General features: G+C 47.8%; 1 protein-coding gene across 5 annotated transcripts in view; it reads right to left on the bottom strand.

Moving 5' to 3' along the window:
- The window catches only part of LOC118236292 (transcription factor COE1), a 148,318-nt gene that overhangs the window by 33,010 nt on the left and 92,808 nt on the right, over window positions 1-22,500 (bottom strand). For 3 of the 5 annotated variants that reach the window (XM_035434515.1, XM_035434518.1, XM_035434517.1), the window contains exons 8-10: window positions 19,060-19,201; window positions 10,671-10,801; window positions 6,606-6,732 (exon numbers count right to left, since the gene is read on the bottom strand). In XM_035434515.1, the coding sequence (XP_035290406.1) occupies window positions 6,606-6,732; window positions 10,671-10,801; window positions 19,060-19,201 (400 nt within the window). The remainder of the gene's footprint in view (window positions 1-6,605; window positions 6,733-10,670; window positions 10,802-19,059; window positions 19,202-22,500) is intronic. The other 2 variants (XM_035434516.1, XM_035434520.1) reach the window with 1 other exon arrangement.

The following is a 22,500-nucleotide window of genomic DNA, read 5'->3' as shown; positions in this document are numbered from 1 at the left end:
GGACTGAAGTGTGGTTTAATGGGTCTCTCTGGACTGCATTAATGCCTTTGTTTTAAGACAAAAATAGCTGTGAGGATAGTGTGGGGGAGATTTTATATACTTTGGTGCTATATACTTTTATTTTTTGTTCACTAAGCGTCGTTTTGAAACACGGCTGGTTTATCTTTCAGTGATATTCTGGAAGATACAGAAAAGCCATGTGAAATATAGCCTTAGCATCATGTTGTGAGAAAAAAACCATTGCTAACCTACAACCTTTCCAAAGGTTTAGGATCATTTTTGTTGCAGCAAGGCCTCTAGTCCAACATGTTTTTACGGGCTATAGGATGAGCACTCCCACCTCCTGTCACTAAACACAGAATTTGTGGAAATGATGCCCCCCACCACCCCCCAGCCTTCTACAATGGGACAATAAAAAATGTCTAAGAAGAAGAAAAGGATTAGAAACTCAGCAGCGATAAATAAATGAGCAGGTTTTTTCCCCTGTCTCCCCCTGCAAACACTGTTTGAAGGATTCCTTGCAATCACAGGGATCAATGCTCATTGAAATTTCATGAAGCCCTGGTCCGTGGCTCTTCATATTTCCCAATAATGACACCGAAGGGAGATGTGGGGGGGGGGGGGGGGGGGGGCGGTGGTGGGGGTGGGGGGTGGCTGTGGGGCAATGGAACAGTGTTCTCCCCCAAATTCATCCAACAAGTCACAGTGAAGCCCTACACACATAGAGAGAGGCTGCATACCCAAAAATAATGCAGGACAGCTACAGAAAAACAAAAAAACATGACGGCCATGAAGCCCCCAAGCATCAAGAATGCGCCCGAAAAAAAAAAAAACCAAAAACAAAGAAATAAATTCTGTAAAAACCGAATTAGGCTCCACGGTGAATTTTTAAAATAAATTAAAAAATTCTAGAAACTTCTAGAAAATTCTAGAATACTATTTTTTGTTCTTCTCTTTCAAACAGAGAGAAACAGAGAGAGCAGCGACAGGAGGCCCCAGAAACAGAAAAGCGGTTCCGGATCCTTGCCGCGGGGAAGGGAAGGGGAAGGAGGGGGGGGGGGGGGGGTCATCTTTTGCGGCCGCCCATCCCCGCACTCAGGTTTTTTTTCGCGGCTCTCTTCCCGGCACCACGAAACTCGATCACGAGGATGGGGTGGGGGGAGATTGGGGAGGGGGGGGGGGGGGGCCGACCGGCCAGGCCCAGAGGTCGCGGTGAGATTCAGGCCTGGCAAAGCCCACCGCGACACCCCCTGAACCCACAGTTCTGAGCCTCAGCATTTCACAACCAGCAGCGGACGGGCCCACAGTACGGGAGGAATGCAGTTCTCTCCTCCCTTCTTTCTCTCCTCCTTCTTTTGTTCCTTGTTTGTCTTTCCCACGAGCCCGTGTTTCTTGGGTTGTGATCTCATATGCAGCGGATCGAGATCGATGCACTCAGCTACATGGCGCTCAATAGCCCTGAATTATTGCTTCATTTTTTTTCTCTCTTTTCTGCGTATTACAGATGAGTTATTTTTTCCAGCCCACACCAACCAGGGATCAATACCTTACAATCTTATTTTTATCCATAAATCCTGCAGAGGGGTTTATTTGAAAATCTGACAAGCAAAATAAACCATTACTTATAAACCTTATTAAAAAAAAAGAATAAAAATTGTATAGCAGCTATCCATACATACATTCTTTTTTTTTGTAACATGTGAATATCCTTTACTGAGTCCTATTATTTCTGCACTAAAATGTACTCAATCAAGAAAAAACAATATGACAATCAGTTAAACAGGCATTCAACTTCATTGTGTTACAAACACTACAGAATTCAACTCAAGGGTGATGCTAAGGTCAAAGGTCAGACTCATAGCCATACAAGCACTAAGAGCCTGGCCAGGCTGATCTCACTAGAACATGTCAGAACCAATCAGATCGCAGGAATCAAATCTCAGCACGTATCTTTCCCTTTCCAAATCCTTCAGAGATGCAATGCGTGCGCAGCTGAGATGGGGGCTGATGCAGATTTTTGCTGCAAAGGACAGAAACATTCCGGAATGTTCTGCCTAATGGAGTTAGGCCCCACTACCTCCGTCTAAGTCATTACTTTAAATAAATAAAAAAACCCTACAGGCAGAAAGCTCAAAGTCAGAAAGTAGCTGTCATTCCCTGTCTTTTATCCTGCGTCTTTGTAGGAGTACAACGGGACAGACGCACTTGCATTACTGTCCATCAATTAATCAGAAGGCCAGAGAAAATTAAGCCATCGCAGGCAGGTTTCCGCAGGAGACAGACCTCCCCGTGTCCCTCCCCTCAACACAAAACCCAACCAGCACTCAAGGAATATTCTGCATATTTTACAGCAGAGTTTGTCAATGGATGGTCGCAGCAGATGATCATCAATGATAATTCTTCCATATTCCAACGGACAACGCTGTGTCACAGTGAAGGTGCACTATTTTAAATGGACAAAGTTCATATATTATGCTTGAAATGAATTGTGTACATTGTAATTTTTTCCCCCATTTAAGATGGAATTTAGTCTGCAACCATTTTTTTATGAATGAGGCCACAGGAAAATGAGACAAAACCTATTTCCTTACATGTTATTGGTCTGGTCTCTGTGTAACCTTGGTGATTCAGAGCTGAATCCACCACCTCTAACTGAAATTTCCCATCACAGAACAGTGACCACACACCAAGCCCTCTCCATCAGAACTGCCTACTGCCAGTCGACTATGATTAGGACTCATTGGCAACTGGACCTGCCGGAATGCCAATTGGAGGGGGGGTGGGGGGGGGGTCGGGGTAAATGGTAAATGGTAAATGGACTGCATTTATATAGCGCTTTTATCCAAAGCGCTTTACAATTGATGCCTCTCATTCGCCAGAGCAGTTAGGGGTTAGGTGTCTTGCTCAAGGACACTTCGACATGCCCAGGGCGGGGTTTGAACCGGCAACCCTCCGACTGCCAGACAATCGGTCTTACCTCCTGAGCTATGTCGCCCCGAAATCAGTTGTCCAATGGCTGCTTGGAATGTATTCAGACTGCGTAAATACCACAAGTCTTTGCGCTTTGAGAAGGCAGGGGTGGATAAAAATAGAAAGCGAGGGAGAGAAGTAGGAAAATGGACTGCATTTATATAGCGCCTTTACAATTGATGCCTCTCATTCACCCATTCACACACACACTCACACACCAACGGTGAAAGGTACGATGCAAGGTAGAAATCAGCTCGTTGGGAGCAATTAGGGGTTAGGTGTCTTGCTCAGGGACACTTCGACAAGCCCCAGGGCGGGGGATCGAATCGGCAACCTTCCGACTGCCAGACAAACGCTCTTACCTCCTGAGCTATGTCGCCCCTGCAAGAAAGGGGTGGGCGGAGCCTGCGGTTTGAGGTGGGAGTAACCCAACACCAAAATGGCGCCCATGTCTGCGCTAATGTGGGCGGACCTGGGAGGGACCTCCGACTGCCTGTCTCCTGTCCCAGAGGGCACTGAGGGTGCATGGGCATTGTTTGCATTGATCGAGCCGACAGGGGTGCTCGACAAACAAGACAAACTTTCGATTCCTGCCACAGCTTCCAGGAGACACCTGCTGAAGCCTCGCCCCCTTACGCTTATTACATGTTTATTACACCAGCATCACATGATGAGGAGCCTGTGACGTCATAGCTTTGAAGAACAAAAGGCGTGCATGATGTCACTTCCATTGATTACCACCAGCAAATGGCACCAAGATGGGTTCTGGAAGCCAAACTAAACCACTAAATTCTTTAAACAAATGAAAGCTAAAGCTTCACGAAATAACAAAATGTTCTCAGTTTTCCTGTGCTCTGCTGCGGAACATGGCCTGCTGTGACTCGGTTCACGTTAATACACTTTAATAATAAAATGAAGGGGGAAAAATGAGCCATCTTTATATATGTGGCGTCATTCCCACTGTAACTAATGGGTAACAGTATAGGGGAATAAGACACTTTGAACAAAGAGCTGGCATGGAAATCCCACACAATACCACACAAGACAGACAAAACAAACAAAAGAGAGACACGGTAGAAACAGTAAAATAATATAAGAAGAAAAGGGCCCTTAAGCCCACTGCTTCTCCTTACAAATTAAACGGGGAAATAGTATCTGCTATGACCACAGGTACCGCGGGTCATTGGCTCTGCGCTGGAACAAAAGGAATGGCATATTCTTTCCATTCTTTAAAGGGCTTTTATATCAGTGAGCATGGAGAGAGAGAGAGAGAGAGAGAGAGAGAGAGAGAGAGAGAGAGCACTGAGAGTGAGAAAGAGAGAGAGAGCATGTGAGAGAGAGAGAGAGAGAGACGGTATGCTGCTATGTTAATATATTATGTAGAACTAAAGTTATTACAAATTTCTCCTTTGGGGTTGTCCTTATAATTTTCAATCAGGTGAAGCAGGATATTCTGTCATCCTACATTGACTATCTGAACTGCTGTCTTAGGCTTGTTCTGTGTGTGTGAGTGTGTGTGTGTGTGAGAGAGTTTATTATGAGTGTGTGTGTGTGTATATGCATGCGTGTGTGCAATGTGTGTGTGACTGTTTTTATGTGTGTGGGTATGTGTACACATGCCTGCATACATCTACATGTGCCTGTGTGCATGTTTATGTGTGCAGAAGCGCATTCGCGCATATGAGCTGGGATGAGTACGTGCGATTGCATGCGCGCACTTGGATGGATTCACGTTTGCGAATGTCTTCAAAGCGGGAGCCAGTAAAGCTCGCATCGTGTTCTCAGTTTAACTGCAGCCCTTTTACGAGGGTCCGTCATCAAAACATCCCACAGGAGGTCACGGGATGCATTCTAATCTGAGATACGAGGCGTGACCAAGTCCCTGTCGCACGCCTGTTCTTCTGCTCCGTTCAGGGTCCACAGAGGACCCACAGATACACGGGCTGCATTCTACCTCTCCACGACATCCCCTGAGTTCAGGACGTCCCGTATTAACCTCAGACCACAAAGCAGCGCTCCTTAAAATTCAGCACCTCATTCCACTCTTCCCTCTTTCCTCTGCAAGACAGATCAATTGTACATTCCCATGTTCTCTGTGCAATACGGTATGCGGCTTCTTGGTAAGACAGACCAATTCTTTATGCCCCTTTTCTCAATTCAATATGGTATGTTGCTTCTCTATGAGAGATCTATTTTATATGCCCCTTTACTCTGTGCACTATGGTATATTGCTGCTCTATATGACAGACCAATTCTGTGTGCCCCTTCTCTCTGTGCAATATGATATGCTGCCTCTCTGTAAGATGGATCAATTCTGTATGCCCCTTTTCTCTGTGCATTACAGTAATGTGGCTTCTCGTAAAAGTGCCGAGAATCAGGTTGACCTCCGCTAAGAGGAAACGGGGGGGAATTCCACTCCTGTAGCGCATCCATCTGACAATCATAAGCACGTGCGCAAAGACACCGCCTGCAGCCTGCGAGCAGCTCCGCGGTTATGCAACGCTGTGATGGATGGTTCGTGTTAGCGGAATTTCAGCGTACAACAGAAAACAATTACCGCGTGAAGGATGCTGGCGACAAAAAGATGTTTGTCATTCGGTCTGCTTCAGCGTCAACGTGAAAGCAACAAGTTATATTTCCTTTTCTCTTTTTTTTTCCTCAGGCTGTAATTGTTTTCCTTTGTACTGATCTATACCGTTCCTTTTATGGAGCGCCGAGACAAACTCGAATTACGGCTTTGGATATCTGGACTCATTTCATTCATTTGCAGCTTTCGGTTCTCACCATTTCACCACCAAATTATACACAAGTCCTGACATGTAATTCACCTACTGTATGTCATGTGATCAAAATGAATGGCATTAGTGTGTAAATCACCAGAGCTGGAAAGTCCAGGGGTCAGAAAGTAAAAGTCCAGTCATGTGATTCTTCTACCCATGAACTCAGACTGCTCATTTCACTAATTAGTTCTACCTCCTGGCTGAAGAAATGCACTGATCGGAACAATTTAAGATGTTTATTTTAGTTGTCAATTAGAGATTGCAACAAAATACTTTTACTTTCTGAACCTGGATTTTCCACCTCTGGAAATCACCACTGTTTGTCTATAAGTGTGGGTGATGAAGACTCTGGAAAGCACCAGTCTAAGGTAGTGAATTAAGAGAGGAAGACTACAGTACACAACTGTGTAGATGAAGATGCCTGGCGTGTAAATCACCAGTGTGTAACTGTGAGTGAGAGTGAGGAAGACTATGGTACACAACTGTGTAGATGAAGATGCCTGGCGTGTAAATCACCAGTGAGTGAGGGTGAGGAAGACTATGGTACACACCTGTGTAGATGAAGTGGGCCAGTGTGTAAATCACCAGTGTGTGACTGTGAGTGAGAGTGAGGAAGACTATGGTACACACCTGTGTAGATGAAGGCGGCTGACATGTAAATCACCAGTGAGTGAGGGTGAGGAAGACTATGGTACACACCTGTGTAGATGAAGGCGGCTGGCGTGTAAATCACCAGTGTGTGACTGTGAGTGAGAGTGAGGAAGACTACGGTACACACCTGTGTAGATGAAGGCGGCTGGCGTGTAAATCACCAGTGTGACTGTGAGTGAGGGTGAGGAAGACTATGGTACACACCTGTGTAGATGAAGCGGCCCGGCGTTCCTTTGCAGAACTGCTTGGACTTGTAGGACAGGGTGACCTCGACCACGCCAGGGATGTGTCGGGGTGGGGTCTGCACTCTGATTGCGTGGGGGGTGATGAGCTGTTTGGGAAAGGGGGGGGGGGGGGGGGAGAGAGAACAGGACATTGTTTAAGAAGCAACAGGTGATCCCATGGCTTTCAGCGGACACCTAGTAGCGTCAGAATTAACACAATAATAATAACTTTATTTATATCGCGCTTTTCAGAACATGGTGCTCAAAGTGCTTTCCAGAACAACAGAATAAAAAGAGGATAAAATAAACCAAAGAAACATGTGAAGGTAAAATTAGACCAGCAAGCAATCGACGAACCACGAGTGAGCACCAGCAGATTAGAACAGAACGGGGAGGGGAGGGTGGGGGTCATGGATCATGATTTAACCCCATGAATCATGATTTAACACCACAGCCCGAGGTTTGACTCAGCAGCAGATGCTTTTGTACAGGGAACAGGGGTCAGTGCTTTTGAGACGCGAGAGAGAGGCAGCTACAGAGAGTCCATCTCTACGTCCCTGTCAGTCACAGAGGTCCCCCCTTCTGAGCCACCCTCCACCACCATAAACAAACACTTCACTTCAAGATGGCCGCCGACCACTCCGTCAAGGGGGCCGAAAATAAACAGCCAGGCGGAAAAGGAGGCCAATGAGTGTGGGGCGCGAGAGGGGGGTAGCAGAACCTTCCCTCCCCTCCCCAAACACACACACACACACACACACACACACACCGTTTCACTGGCTACAGCTCAGCAGCCTTGTTAACAAAACTCCCACAGCATTGAGTAACAGCATTGAAATATGTCACGTTCTTCTAAATAAACTCTTGCATGCGTGAAATTTCAGCTACAGTCACCAAGACAAGACAATATCTAACAATATCTTAAAAGCCTTTAGCCTTAAAAGCCTTTAGCCTTTCACATGACAAGCCACAACATGTATATTGCCCTCACAAATTAAAAGTTGGCTAGTATTAAGTACTTGTAAAAGTAATATAAGTAATAATGACTATTCTGGTAGATACTGTACAAGCTGTGTACCTGCTGAGAGATTATTAATAGAGCCATGGCTATGATCCTGCACATACTGGCACTGACTGGCAAGAACTGGCAAGAACCGGAACCATTCTCACCAATCAGGATGCTTGATTCCAACAGTCAAACAAAGCACCCAGAATGCCCCTGGCTCCTTCAGTGAGTGAGCAGAGAGTGACTTGACCAATTTGGGCCCCCGACCCCCAACCCCCATGGCTCTGTATGGACAAACAGAGCCCCCACTCTCTACACCCCCTGAACTTTAGTTTCACTCCAGCCCCCCCTCCCCCCCATACTACCCGACCCCAGTATTTTTGCAGGTTTGTAGCCCAAGAGAGGAGAAGTGGTGCCTCCAGAGTTCTAAAACTAACTGCAGTACTAAGTGTCTGTAAATAGGGCCACTTTGGACAAATGTGCCCCAGGAGGAATAATTAGGCTCTGGTACAAATCTCCAACCTTCTACCCCCCCCCCCCATCCCCCTAACCCCCCACCCCACAGCCCATTTCAGATTAATCCATTACCTCCTGACCTTCAACTGTTTTACAAATGTTGATTTGGAGGGGGAACAAAAAAATAACAAACCACAAAAATAACAGATGTTTCTCAAACTAATGTAAAATAATGACCCCGGCAATTATTTGAATTAATGGCCACATACAAACAATGAAATAAAGCAACCAGGGAAAAAACACGAACACACACACAGACACACAAAACAACATAATGTCAACCATGTGTGCAGTCACACCTCATCTGCTCACCATGCCAACATGGTGTGTAATTGACAACTAAAAATAAACTGCGTAAATTATTATTTTAGAGTACTTCATTGTGCTTATTTTGGTCCATTGAGATTGGATCAGTCCATTAGAATGGCAGGAGAGATGATGATGACAATGCCCCCCCCTCTTTTTTTTCTCCTTCATTGTAGCCCATTGCGGTAGGGAGGGGAAGGAAAGGGGTTGAGCTGGGAGAGTGAACAAGTACTGACTGGGTTTCTAAGGAATATCAGCCCTGAGATCACAGTGTTTGCCCCCATGGGCTGTGCAGCTGGGGAGAGGTTAGATGGGATATGATGGGTGGGTGGCCCCAGTGCTGATGGGGATGATGGGGGGGGGGGGGGGGGCAAGGCCAGGGGTCACAGGAACAGCTACGGGGTGTCGCAATGGGGGGGCATGGCCTCGGTAAATTGGTCCAAGATGTGGGTCTACCCCAGCCCTACAGCCCCAACAAAGAGTTGCTACATGGGAGGATATTAGGTAGAAGCATATATATATCTAAATGTATATGTGTGTGTATGTGTGTGTGTGTGTGTGTGTGTGTGTGTGTGCGTGTGCATGCGTGAGTGCGTGCATGTGTGTGTGCGTGCATGAGTACATGTGTGTGTGCGTGCGTGTGTATTTATGCATTTGTAGACACATTTATATGTGCATTCATGTCTCCATTGGACACCAGGCATGTTCAACAACCCTATTTCCCGCCACCATACTAAAATGCCATCAAAAACAGGAAGTGAGAACAGACCTGTTCCGCTAAGCTGTGCAGATGGAACGCAGAGCTAAAAAGTGAGAGAGAGAGAGAGAGAGAGAGAGAGAGAGGAGAGAGAGAGAGAGAGAGAGAGAGAGGAGAGAGAGAGAGAGAGACAAGAGCCGCGTCTACCCCCGTGAAAAACGCCCGCCCGTTCCAAAGCGAGCGAGCGGGCGGGCTGGCTGCGGTTCCCAAGCGCTCAAAACCGCGGCCTTACCGCGCGGTTATCTCCCGGCTTTCGTACCTCTGAGTCTGCTCCTTTCACCTCTCCAGAAAAAAATAATAAATAAGTAAAAACAACGCCGCGTGACAAACGAGGGGCTTTTTATAGACCCGCACCTTTAACGCTGCAGCGTCTGAATTGATCACTAACCCAGTTTCCCAAGGAGAAGAAAACACTTTGCAGAAAGCAGGAGCACAGGCACAGGTTTAGGAAACGCAAGGCCGGATAGCACCTTGTACTGAAAGAAAAAAGTACCAAATGGAACAAAAAGTACTTATCCCTTATCTGATCGCTCAGTACAACTCATGCAGACTAGCTGCAGTGTTGAACAGTAAGGCTCAATACACCCTGAGTTATTGTTCAGCGGCTAGTAAGGAAAGGGCGATGCTATGAGCCGTTCCCATTGGCTTCTCTTTCTGTGTCCCGACTGCAGATTGGCTGAAACCCGGACTGGTCACGAGGACCAGGGTTACGTTAGCCAGGGCAGGCTCAGTGAAAAAGGTCCATGCCAGTAACGTTTCTTTCATTCTCCAAAATGCCAAACTGCTTCTGGGTGGCACGTTGTCCTGTAAAAGCCCTTTCGTACAGAGACGCACCCCAAATTTTTCTAAATATAATCGTGACCTTGGCAGTGCAGACCATGTCCAGGAACCCCTCACGGTGACGGGCGGTTGACCGTGGCAAAGAAGGGAGGATTTTGGTTGGCCTGGTTTGCCCCGGGGCTAATCGTTTGCCGAGTTTAGACCCCTGCAGTCTGCCTGAGGCCGGGACAGTGCAGCTCTGCTGGTGGACCGAAAAAAAGCGGCAACTGGCAGCCCACAGTCCTGAGGGCATACATGTTTGAACAGGCTCTCCCAAACAGAGAGGCCATTACAACGCTGAGATAGGCCTATGAATGGCCACTCAGAATGGGCTAAAAAAAATAGAGTACAGTAGGCATAAAACCTGGTTTGAAAAAGGAATGGATGAACATTCCATTACAGCTCTGACAAGGACAGAGAAGGTGAATGGACGCCATTATGGCTCTGACAAGGACAGAGAAGGTGAATGGACGCCATTATGGCTCTGACAAGGACAGAGAAGGTGAATGGACGCCATTATGGCTCTGACAAGGACAGAGAAGGTGAATGGACGCCTTTATGGATCTGACATGGCCACGGTGGGTGAACCAATGCCATTAGGGCTCTTACAGGACAGAGAGGCATCAAGGGAGGGAACTGACCTCGCTCCACACCAGCATGGTGCCGAAGATGACCTGCAGCCCATCAAAGAAGTTGTCCCCGATGATGATGACGGTGGCGCCCCCTGTCGTCCATCCCTCGCTGGGGCTGATGGCTTTGATGCAGGGGGCAGCTGCTTCCAGAAACAGGGGGAAAGTGAGAGAGAGAGAGAAAGAGAGAAAGAGAGAGAGAGAGTCAGTTCGGCCAACTCACATCAGAATCGCACAGCATTACCCACAATCCATCTCTTTCAATTCAGAGTGCCAAGCAGAGAGGTGGCGGCGGGTAGTATTTTTAAGCCTTCAGTGTGACTTGGAAACAGCGAGAAACATTCCAGAACCATCTACTGCGTCTATTGATTTCATTAGATACAAAGGGAGATTTTTTTTTTCCTCGAGAGAAAAAAAACTGCAGCTTTTCTTTTGTTTTTCCTGAATCTCGAAGGACTCAAGCATGGATGCACTGCAGAACAACCAGCTCATTAACGCTGGACACCATTTTTCCACTTCAACACTTTCCTCTCACGGGAGTTATGGGGAAAGAATTGGAGAACATCTTTCCCTGGCAGTTACTGTATGTGTTTTTTTAAGTAAGCGATGCACGGTAACTACTGAATAACCCTTTTCCTCCCCTCGGCAGTTGCAGATGAAAGCACTTACCGGTACTACAGTATCACAGTGGATATCATGAGGAAACTTAGTCTATTGGATTTATGCTACAGTATGCGACTGTCTGCATATTAGGTTGTAAAAGTAATTACCCAATATGCATCACTGTTTGAGTATTGTGGGAGGAGCACAACACACTGACCTAGATTAAATCAACATTTGTCCATAACTGTAACAAATAAATGTAAAGATTCATCTTTTTTTTACAGACAGTTAAGAAAGCTGGAAGTAAAGGAACTTGCCAAAATATGTCAAGAAAAAACACACGCACACACACACACACACACATACTGTATTTGCTAATCAGAGTTAAGGACAAAGTTTGATTGAATCTACGCCTTTACAGTACATGAAACACTGAAGACAAACATAAACTATGAGACATTAAAGAAGTCGCACAGCAAAATGTTCAACTCCGAGAGTTTACTCTGACAGTGGTCTCTCAGTACCACTCAGTAGTACTATGTGGTCCCTGAACTTGCCAAAATGTGTTTTACTGGGGGGGAAATGTACTTGAAACATTTGCATTTGATTGTGGGTTTTATGTTATGGGCAAAAGTTGATTAAACCCATCTGGTGGAATGCCCTAAGGAGACATTCCACAGGACCTACCTACGGCTGTGTGTTTTTCAGGGGCCTATGGGAAACAGAGTCCATACCCTCTACTACTGTGTCACATGAGGCCCACATACTAGCAGTGGTTTAACGGGACACACACACACTATCAGGAATTTTTCTTCTAGAGAAGATTTACATCCAAATCTAGGTGAGTCTGGGAGAAAGCTTACTTCCTTCTTACGATTCTACAATCATTCAAAATATTACATATGACAATAAAATGCAAGTAATTTCTTATGGTCTAGATTTTAAAAAATAAGAGTATGAAGTCAATGTTCCTTTTTTATGAAGATCCTCTGCACTAGTATATACCTGCATATGCACACATTCAAATACACCATTCTCTCTCCCTAGGAGGACCACTTCCTACAGAAAATGCACAGAGGAATAAACACAATGAATATTAATGCGATTAACAGTACAACTGTAAGTACAGTAAATGTTCACACATTTGCATGGAAGCATTTATCATCAAATAGTAAATTTTATTTATGGAAAACTTTTGATCACTAAGAGCAGCTGTCTTTGGGGCGGGGGGCGGGGGGGTTGGGGGATAATTTGGCTGAAACAACAGCACTTGTCAGTCCTCTGATTTGATTATTAATTAAATTCAGGGTCAAAAGGAAATTTTTTGTTTGTATGGCGTCTAACTCAGGAATGTCAGAGGCAGCATTAGGAAATATCACTCCACCTCACGGCCACCAAATGACAGCGACCGCATCGCTTCACAATAAAAGCCCCAAATGGCAGCGGCCGTATCGCCTTCACAATAAAAGCCCCTGTCCTAGGGGGGCCAGCTACATGCTGGGAATGATAATTTGTGTGATTATACACACACATTTATTAAATATTACTTTGCCCCCCTCCCCTCCCCCAATATGTACGGGGGCCAGGGTGAGCCCGATTGTTTTACGAGAGCGCGTCTAAATGTCAAGCGCGCCTTTCTCTCGCGGCAGACAGACAGTCCCCCCGTCTTTACAGGAGTCCATCAAAGGCCAGGAGCCCAGGGAATAGCAGAAAGAAAAAAAAATGTAAAAATGAAAAGACCCTGCAGCAGCCAAGCCATAAAAAAAGCTCAACACATTAATTGCTTTAAATTTCATTCCGGGATGTTGAACTTTGGACTTTGGATTCCGATGGCGTCCTTCCAAAGGCGCTTTCTGTGAGCTAATTACTGGTAGTCCAATTAGCTCTGGGTTTTAAAAAAAAAATTATGATAAAAGGTAAAAAGAAGAAGTAGAAAAAGAAGAAGCAGAAAAAGAAGAATAAGAAGAAGAAGAAGAAAGGGGAGATCTCAGGCTCAGCATACAGCCTGAAACACAGGAATAGTTGCGTGCGCAGTGCACTGCCACGCGAGATGGTACAGCTCTCTCCTCAGTTACACTGCGTAACCACTCACAGCGTTATTAATAAAAGGCTCTTCCTGTTCAGCACTGGAGTTTAGAAGCAGGAGTTATGCCTCGAAAGTGCACTCTCACCTGATCAGAAACATATGAGAAAGGTTAACATGCTTATTTTGGGCTGTCTGAGGTCAGAGGCGGGCCCGGATCACAGACCGGGGACAGCAAAGAGAGCACAAGGGGCTCAACACTGCTCTCCAAAATGTGAAGCTGTCCTAGACAGAGTGTCCTAGACGAAAGAGCCAGTAACAGTTTTGTGCCAACATCATAGAGGCTTATAAGCACATGAGGCTAGTAAATGAGTCGGATTTCTATACTGGAACACACGGGCTGCATGTTATGTCATTGAACTGTGTTTTATATTTGCATATCTTTGGCTGATTCAATGCTTCCCTTTAGGAAAAAAAAGTAAGGAAAGGAAAAAGTGAAATCAAATCTCATCTTCTTCCTGTACATAAAGCAAGTAGCCTACAAGAAAGTGCAGTGGGTGTAGCTTGTGTGAATGCATTTAATGCTCAGGTACTAGTAAAGCCATTCTCTTGGGTGTCGCTAGACTGTGGGCCCACACAAATTAAGGCTTTCCCACAGCAATTTGGCAGTTTTTCATCGCAAGTTAAAAAGCAATTTTAAAACTTATGAAGTCGTACTTATTTTTCTTTTTTTTTTTTGACAATATTGTTCCTGACAGTAATCACGCTGATGGAGGCAACAGGAGCACACGGGTAAAGTCTCCACATCAGGGGCTGCTGAGCCTAAGACCTTCAAAGCCCTGATTTCAGAGAGAGAGAGGGGGACAGAGAGGGAGAGAGAGAGAGAGAGAGGGGGACAGAGAGAGAGAGAGAGAGAGAGAGAGAGAGAGAGAGGGGGACAGAGAGAGAGAGAGAGAGAGGGGGGGGGGCAGAGAGAGAGAGAAAGAGAAGGGGGGGGACAGAGAGAGAGAAAGAGAGAGAGAGAGAGAGAGAGAGGAGGGAGAGAGGCAAGGAGGTATGAAGACCCCAAAGGGCAGCAACTGCAGTGCAAGCAGCAGGCTGCAGGATCAGATCAGGCCGGAAGGTTGCAGGATCGATTCTCGCCACCTCAAGCACGGCAGAGCATCAATTAACCCTCAAAACCCCTGAAAATAGGTGCTCTCCCACAACCAGCTCATCCAACCCCAACATCATCCTGAGACCAGGTGGAAAATAACTTTACTATGTATAGCCATTTTTTTTGACATACAGCTATACAAGCGTCTTGGATGACAACATGTTGCGGTGAAAATGATCTCTAAAATGCCACGTAATTTTATTTTTTATTATTGTAGAACATATGGTTCTTGAGATTAAGATCAGAGACTCGTGTCCACTGCAGGGGATAAAAATGAATTGCCGGGTCTCAGAAAGATATAAACGGAATCAGAATCCAATAACAAAATTCACATTCTGCATTCCATTTTCAGTAGAATTGTGGATTCTGCCCCTGAATCAGCTCTAGAGGAATATGGGGTAGGCAGGCAATCAGTGACTACAGTTTTTAACAATACCCAAAGCAGGGAAGATTCCAGATTCTAGATGCTGGCAGTAGTTTACTTATGTTTCATTACAAATTAATTCAAGTGCTACTTCTTTCAGTGCAAACACGTTTTTTGAATTTATCTTGGCGAGCGACTTTTACGAGCCAAGTTGTGTTACGTGAGTAAAAGTAAAGGCACTTTTATTTTCTGTGTTAAGGGCAAATACTGATTGGAAACAGCAGGCCTGGTTTCATGATGCAGACGGCTAATACCTTTCCCTGAGTGAATTTCATTTGTTTTGCATCTTGCTTTGTCACTAATTTGTGTTTTGGCGAAAGCTGATCAAAGCTGAGCATGACTTCCTATCGAAGACTACGCTCAAAAGTCCTCCAAAAACAAAACTGTATATTCCTCCTGTTACAGTGCATATGCAGGAAACTGCAGACATCTTTCACCTCAACCTGCTTTAGATTAGTAGACAGGATTCTACAAAGCACAACTTTCAAAAGATAAGTCAACAGAAATTAATCTTCTTTAATGCAGCGTGTCAGACAACACTTGGTTTTCCAAAGAAGAGATGTAATCCAGTTTTGACCTTGATTAGATTAAATTATGATATTGTGTGTGTGCATGCACGCATCCGTGTGAGCGTCCATGTGTCTGTGTGTGTGTGCACATGCATGTGTCCGTGTGTATGCATGTGTGTGTGTTTGCGTGTGCGTGTGTGTGCATATGTGTGTTTGTGTGTGTGTGAGTGAGTGTAAATGCGTACACCCGTGTGTGTACGTCCGTGTGTGTGTGTGTATGAGAGAGTTTGTGCGTGTGTGTGCATCTGTGTGTCCGTGTGTGTGTGTCTGTGCGTGTGTGGGTGTGCGTGTGTGTGTGTGTGTGTGTGTGTGTGTGTTTATGTGTGTGTGTGTGTGTGTGTGATTATGTGTGTGTGTGTGTGTGTGTGTGTGTTTATGTGTGTGTGTGTGTGTGTGTGTGTGTGTTGCTCCATAAGGCAGTCTGGTGCGCTCAGGAGGAGGAAGTGTGGAAGCCGGCGCTCAGAGAGGGTAATCTTGGCCTAAGTCGCCTTTTCCACAGGCGCTGAAATTGTGCGTGGATTAACCAGATGGCGGAGCGCGGATCCATCTGATAGGATTAAACTCGGCCGCCTCCCTCCATGCCATCTGTTCCTGGTGCTGCCCGCGATCCCGCTGCATCGGGTCCCCCGCTCACACCCGCAGCCGGCACGGGCCAGCTCCCCCCCCCCCCCCCCCCCCCCCCCCCCCCCCCCTTACCCCCTCCCTCCTGGGGTGGGGCCCACACAGAGTCTCCCTCGCTCCAGGACACCTCTTTACACCACAACGCTTTCTGTCCAAACATTGGCCCTCGCCTCGCCAGATCCCACCTGGTTCCCTCTGCCCGGGACTTCTCGAAACGGAAACCCTTTGTCTGTATGAGAGGGGACTGGGGGGGCGGTGGGGGAGGCAAGGGGGCGGAGCTAGGGGAGGGGCTGGGGGGGAGGCAAAGGGGTGGAGCTAGGGAGGGCCATAGGAGTTGCTGCCTCCTAACGATGCGAGCCCCACACCTACATTGCAAGGTGGTGATGTCATTGCGACGATGTCATCAAAATACAGAAAAGCATTTGGGAGGTCAGTCCAGACACCACAACACAGACAGATGCCCAACCGGTGCTGTTTGGGTCCTGACCTCTGTCTGTAACCAAACCCCCCACCCACTCCCCTTCTATGGATCAGAACTGGGCCCTTAAAGAGAGACTTGTTCTGATCCACATACAGTAAAAAGATCCAAGACCAACTCCTTTGTCACAAACTCTAGCTAGCACAAGCTCATGAGTGGCACTGGTTCAATTTTCTGACACAGAACGCAAGCTTTACCTTTAAAGCAAATAAAAAAAGACCACTAATCACTTATACAGAAGAACCCTGTAAAGCCAGCATAACTCAACCCCTTGGAGGTTACCAGGATGAATTCATAAGACAAATTCATAATAATAACATTTTTTTGTCTTTTTATCCATCATATTGGTCAAAATACATTTCTCCTTCTTCAAAATCTCAGAATAAATAACAAACTGATTGGATCTAAAGTAAAAATCAATTTCATAAGGACCTCTGCATGTCTGTTGAAAGCCTTACTAACCTGACACACTCGGAGAGATGATAAGACCTTCTCACCAAGGAAATCTGAATCTATATTAAGCCTGCCGGGGACCAGGGAGACCAGAGAGGACCTGGCACCTGGGAAATTACCTACTGGTTGAGTTTCAGCCCCTTATGAGCTTGGAAGCTCTTCTGGAGGAGAAAGTATTCATTTTTAAACCTGTGGTTAAAGGGGAATCTCTCGCCAATCAGCTGTCTGGCAAAGACCATGAGCCAACAAAACAGAATGCCACCTTTGTGCTTCGACAAAAATATATAGTGATAGAATAGAACCCTTTGAAGAACTTTGAAGAACAAAATTATGTCAGTGTTCTAGAACTCCATTGCTTTCAATTACCAGAAGTGACTGTTACATCAGCATTAGAATGTTCAGTTAAGAACATTCTAATTGCATAATTGTGATCTCACATCCTAAAGGTTTAAGAATATATTTTAAAAAATAAAAAGTGTACGGTGCATTATTTCATGAGATAAGCCACCGACTGAAGAGCGCAGTTACATGACGGTGGGAAAATAACAGAGCTATAAGTTTTACTGCTACTGCGGGTATGTCTGGGAAGGTGGGGGGCAGGAGGCTGACCACACTGACATCAGAGTAACAGCAGAGAGTTTTGGCTGCTCCATGCTGAGCTCCCCTGGTCACTCCGGGTCAGCAGACCGTCCGCTCTCCTGTCTCTCAGCCCACGGGTCGGACTCTAATGAACGGATCTGTCACGGGCCCCCCCCCCCCCCCCCACCCCGCGGGGCTGCCCAGCCGGAGCTACGGTACGGTGAAGGGGCCCTGACCGCGCCGGCCTTAATTAGCCACCCAGAGGCATTATGGGAACAGGAACTGGAAGCAGAGCAGCCCAGGGCAGCGCACGCCGGCAGCAGGTGCCAAACGCGTGGCGCTCACTGTGGCAGCGAGCGGTAACCCGCCCAGGCTCCTGAGCGCTTCCTGTGAGCGACTCGGGCTTTGAGGGTGGGGGGAGCGGGAGGGTGATCCCTTAATGAGCTGGAGTCGGTCTTCCTTCGGTGCCCAGTAGATCTGAGGGGTTAGGGAGTTCCCACTATAATCTTCTGCGCTTCCGCATCCCATCATTCCCCTGTTATCCCCTCCCTGTCAACCCCTGCTCCCCGCGCAGAGCTCTGGGGGGGGGGGGGAGTGGCACGCCGTCTCCATGACAATCTCGACCGCCGGGTGCAGGGGGTGCGGCGGCTGCATCGCGGAACGCAGCGATTCAGCCGCTTCCCCTCTGCGATCTGCTAGCCCGCCGCGGCCTGGCTGAATGCTAAATCATTACATAATACAGCGTGTGAGCGCAAACCCACAGGGTCTCCCCACTCCCGCCGTTCCCTGCTCCTGCGCGCTGCTGGCAGGGCGACAAATTAGAACGCTGTTTGGCCCCTGATAGCCCACATCCTGACATTAAAACATGGTGTTACGCGATAGGGGTTGGGAGGTAAGGGGAGGGGAAGCGACCGCACAGAATATTCCGGAAAGCGTGCAGTTCTCCCACACGAATGAGTGCCACAGGGAACAGCACAGAGGGGCACCCATGTGTCCTGTTAAAAATGCTGAGCAGGGGGCACCTTCACTGTGCCCAATGAAGAGGTGAAAAATCCAGCTTTTGAAAGTAGAAGTCCTCCCCAGTATTTTGTTCCAATCACCTGGATTTGCTAATAAGCACAATTCTTCAGCCAGGAGTCAGAACTAATTGGTGAAACAAACTGGCTGAGTTCACTGAGTGTGAGAATCACACAGCAGGACTTTTACTTTCTGACCCTGGGACTTTCCACCTCTGGTCTGAATGCCCCATGGCTACAATGGTTCACAAACAGTACAGCTTTCTTAGAATTTCTTCCACATTTTCCCGCTCTCTCTCTCTCTCTCTCTCTCTCTCTATTCGCTTCCAGGTGAACTGATCAGTGGACAGACAGACAGCAGCACACACACACAGGTGAACTGATCGGTGGACAGACAGACAGACAGCACACACACACGCAGGTGGACAGGTGGACGGGCAGACGGACGAGGCGGCGGTGAGGAAGAGGGGCGTGCCTACCGTGCTCCAGGTAAGACGGCGTACCTTCGGAGGGGTCGAGCCGGCGGGCCCTCCGGCCGTGCTTGGAGTTGTTGTGCACGAACATGTTGTCCGACACGGCCAGGACGTGACCGTCCACGTTCACCGTGGTGGAGACCACGACCTGGAGGAGCGGGGGGGGGAGGGGGGGGGGGGGGGGGGGGGAGGGGGGCAGGTCAGAGAGAGGACAAGGTGAACAGGTGCGACTCCGCCTGCGTTCCAGAATGCGTGCTCCGCCAGCCAAAAGTGAGCGCGTTGCTCTCGTCCGATTTCACCGGACATTGCTGCCATGCTGGCTTCTAAACGCTTCTCAGAACTGCTTGGCAGCAGATGAGCTGTGTGCATAGGTCTGTGTGGGCGTGCATTTGTGTTTGCAAGCGTGACTGTGTTTGTCTGTGTGTGTGCGCGTGCGTGTGTGTGCTGCTCCATGGTGGACTGAGTGTGTGTGTGTGTTTGCATGTGTGTATGTATGTGTGTCTTTGATTGTGTATGTGTGTGTGTGTGTGTGCCTCTTTGCTTGTGTGTGTGTGTGTGTGTGTGTCTCTTTGCTTGTGTGTGTGAGTTTGCATGTGTGTATGTGTGTGTGTCTTTACCTGTGTGTGTGTTGTGTGTCTCTTTGCTTGTGTGTGTGAGTTTGCATGTGTGTATGTGTGTGTCTTTATGTGTGTGTGTGTCTTTACTTGTGTGTGTGTTGTGTGTTTGTCTGTGTCGTGGTCCCCACTAAGACAGTCCCCACATTGCGTGTTCAGGGCAGGTCTAATCCCCTGTTCCTCTGTGCTAATGACCAGGGTCGCTCTGTTCCCCGCGTCGCTATCGGACCCCTCCGGCGGGGTCACACGCCACCGGCGCGGCACACCCCGTCGATCGCCGACAGATTGACACGCAGATTCACTTAATTAAAGACGGCTGCATTCGACTGGCCCGGAGACGACGGCGCGGAGCTCTTCGATTTCCTCCCGCTCCACAGCGGCGGGTCTCAGAGTGGTCTTACAGGCCAAATCCCCGCGGCAACCGGGACAGCCTCTTATTTAAACTGCTCCAAAGCCTTCAGAGGAAGCCGTCGCTCCCCAGAGGTAGCGCTCGACGAGACCTGACAAACAGCATCACAGGTCTCCCCAGGAGAGATACACTTATTCTCTCTCTCTCTCTCTCTTTCTCTCTCTCCCCCTCGCCACGCTCTCTCCTTCTCTCTCTTCCCCTCGCCACTCTCTCTCCTTCTCTCTCTTCCCCTCGCCACTCTCTCTCCTTCTCTCTCTCCCCCTCGCCACGCTCTCTCTCTCTCTCCCTCTCTCTCTAAAGACAGGGCAGAGGTCTCCATTGTTAAGGTGTCCATGCCATTTTGTGTCATTTCCTCCTCTTTGACACTTGTCACGTCAGTCTGGGGGGCAGAAGGGACAGGTCTGCGTCACTGCTCAGACAGTGTGAAAACACTCTCACACTCACACACACACGCACACACACAGGCTCACACACACACACACACACACACGCACGCACACACACACACAGGCACACACGCACGCACGCACTCACACACTCACACACACACACAGGCACACACGCACGCACGCACTCACACACTCACACACACACACACACACGCACACTCTCACTCACACACACACACACTCACACACACACACACACACGCACACTCTCACTCACACACACACGCACGCACTCACTCACACACACATGCACGCACTCACACACACACGCACACACACAGGCTCACACACACACACACACACACACACACGCACGTACTCACACACTCACACATTCTCACACACACACACGCACACAGGCTCACACACACGCAGGCACATGCACACATACACACTGCACTCACATACACAAATGCTATCTCCCAAACAGCCACACACACAGACTCTTAATCACACTCTCACATAAACACATATAAATGTTGCCCTCATGTCTGCAGATACAGACGAACACAGGACTGTGCTGTGAACGCTGCCCTCTGTCACTCAGCCACACACCAACCCTGCCCTACTCCGCTCCGATCCCTGCTCCCATTAAAACTATTAATTAATTGTGTCACTAATTAAACTCAATCAAATTGTGGCTGTCAACCGCTGTTACACTAGAATTAATATGGACAATTAAAGAGTCAAGGAGGATCCAGTGTGAGCATGACACCGTGTGTATTTACCACATGCAAGTACCTTTTTAGCCCATACATATAATTATTCCTCTGGAGAATATTAAAGCTTCAAAGGGCAGGTTTTTTGGAATGTTTTTCTCCAAGTCAGTGCGCTAGAACTCCATTGCTTTCGGTTATCAGCAGTGATTGTTACATCAGCGTTAGAATGTTCAGCTAAGAACATTCCTGAGGATGCTGGGTGGTAAAAAGTGATTTGACTGAACAGTCTCCAGTCTGCGACTGTCCCAATTAAGACAAACGGGTGAGCAGAGGACCGGAGGCAGCCCTGCCTGTCCTGACACACTTAACGAGCAGCAGAGACTAATTACAGTCACCGCTGGGCTGGAACACACTGAGCCATTCAGCCACACGGTCACTGATTTACAGTCAGTCAGCCACTCAGTCACTGAGCCATTGAGTCACTGAATCACACAGTCACTGAGTCACACAGTCACTGAATCTCACAGTCACCGAGTCACACAGTCACGGAATCTCACAGTCACTGAGCCACTCAGACACTGAGCCACACAGTCACTGAGCCACATAGTCACTGAGCCACTCAGACACTGAGCCACTCAGACACTGAGTCACACAGACACTGAGCCACTCAGACACTGAGTCACACAGTCACTGAATCTCACAGTCACTGAGTCACACAGTCACTGAATCTCACAGTCACTGAGCCACACAGTCACTGAGCCACTCAGACACTGAGCCACTCAGACACTCAGACACATAGTCACTGAGCCACTCAGACACTGAGCCACACAGTCACTGAATCTCACAGTCACTGAGCCACACAGTCACTGAATCTCACAGTCACTGAGCCACACAGTCACTGAGTCACAGCGTTACTCTGCCAGTGTTTCCGTGTGTATGTATTTGTTTCAGAAATAATCATGCGCATGTGTTAGAGTCTGTACTTGTGTGTGTGTGTGTTTCTGGGCATGTGTGTGTGCGTGCGAGATAGAGTTTGTGTGCACATGCGTGTGTGTAAGTGTTTGCATGGATCTGTGCAGTGTGCGACTGTGTGTGCGTGTGTGTGTGTGCGCGTCTGCAGATGAGATAGTGTGTGTGCGTGTGTGTGTGCGTGTGTCTGCATGTGAGGCTGTGTGTGTGCGTATGTGTGCTTGTGTGTGTGTGCGTGTCTGCATGTGAGGCTATGTGTGTGCGTGTGTGCGTCTGCATGTGAGACAGTGTGTGTGTGCTTGTGTGCGTACGTGTGTGTGTGTGCGCGTGTCTGCAGGTGAGACAGT

Source organism: Anguilla anguilla, chromosome 9 (genome assembly GCF_013347855.1).
Source record: "Anguilla anguilla isolate fAngAng1 chromosome 9, fAngAng1.pri, whole genome shotgun sequence".
NCBI lineage: Eukaryota > Metazoa > Chordata > Actinopteri > Anguilliformes > Anguillidae > Anguilla > Anguilla anguilla.
The sequence above is the reverse complement of the archived record's forward strand: the minus strand, read 5'-3'. Positions and strand labels throughout refer to the sequence as shown.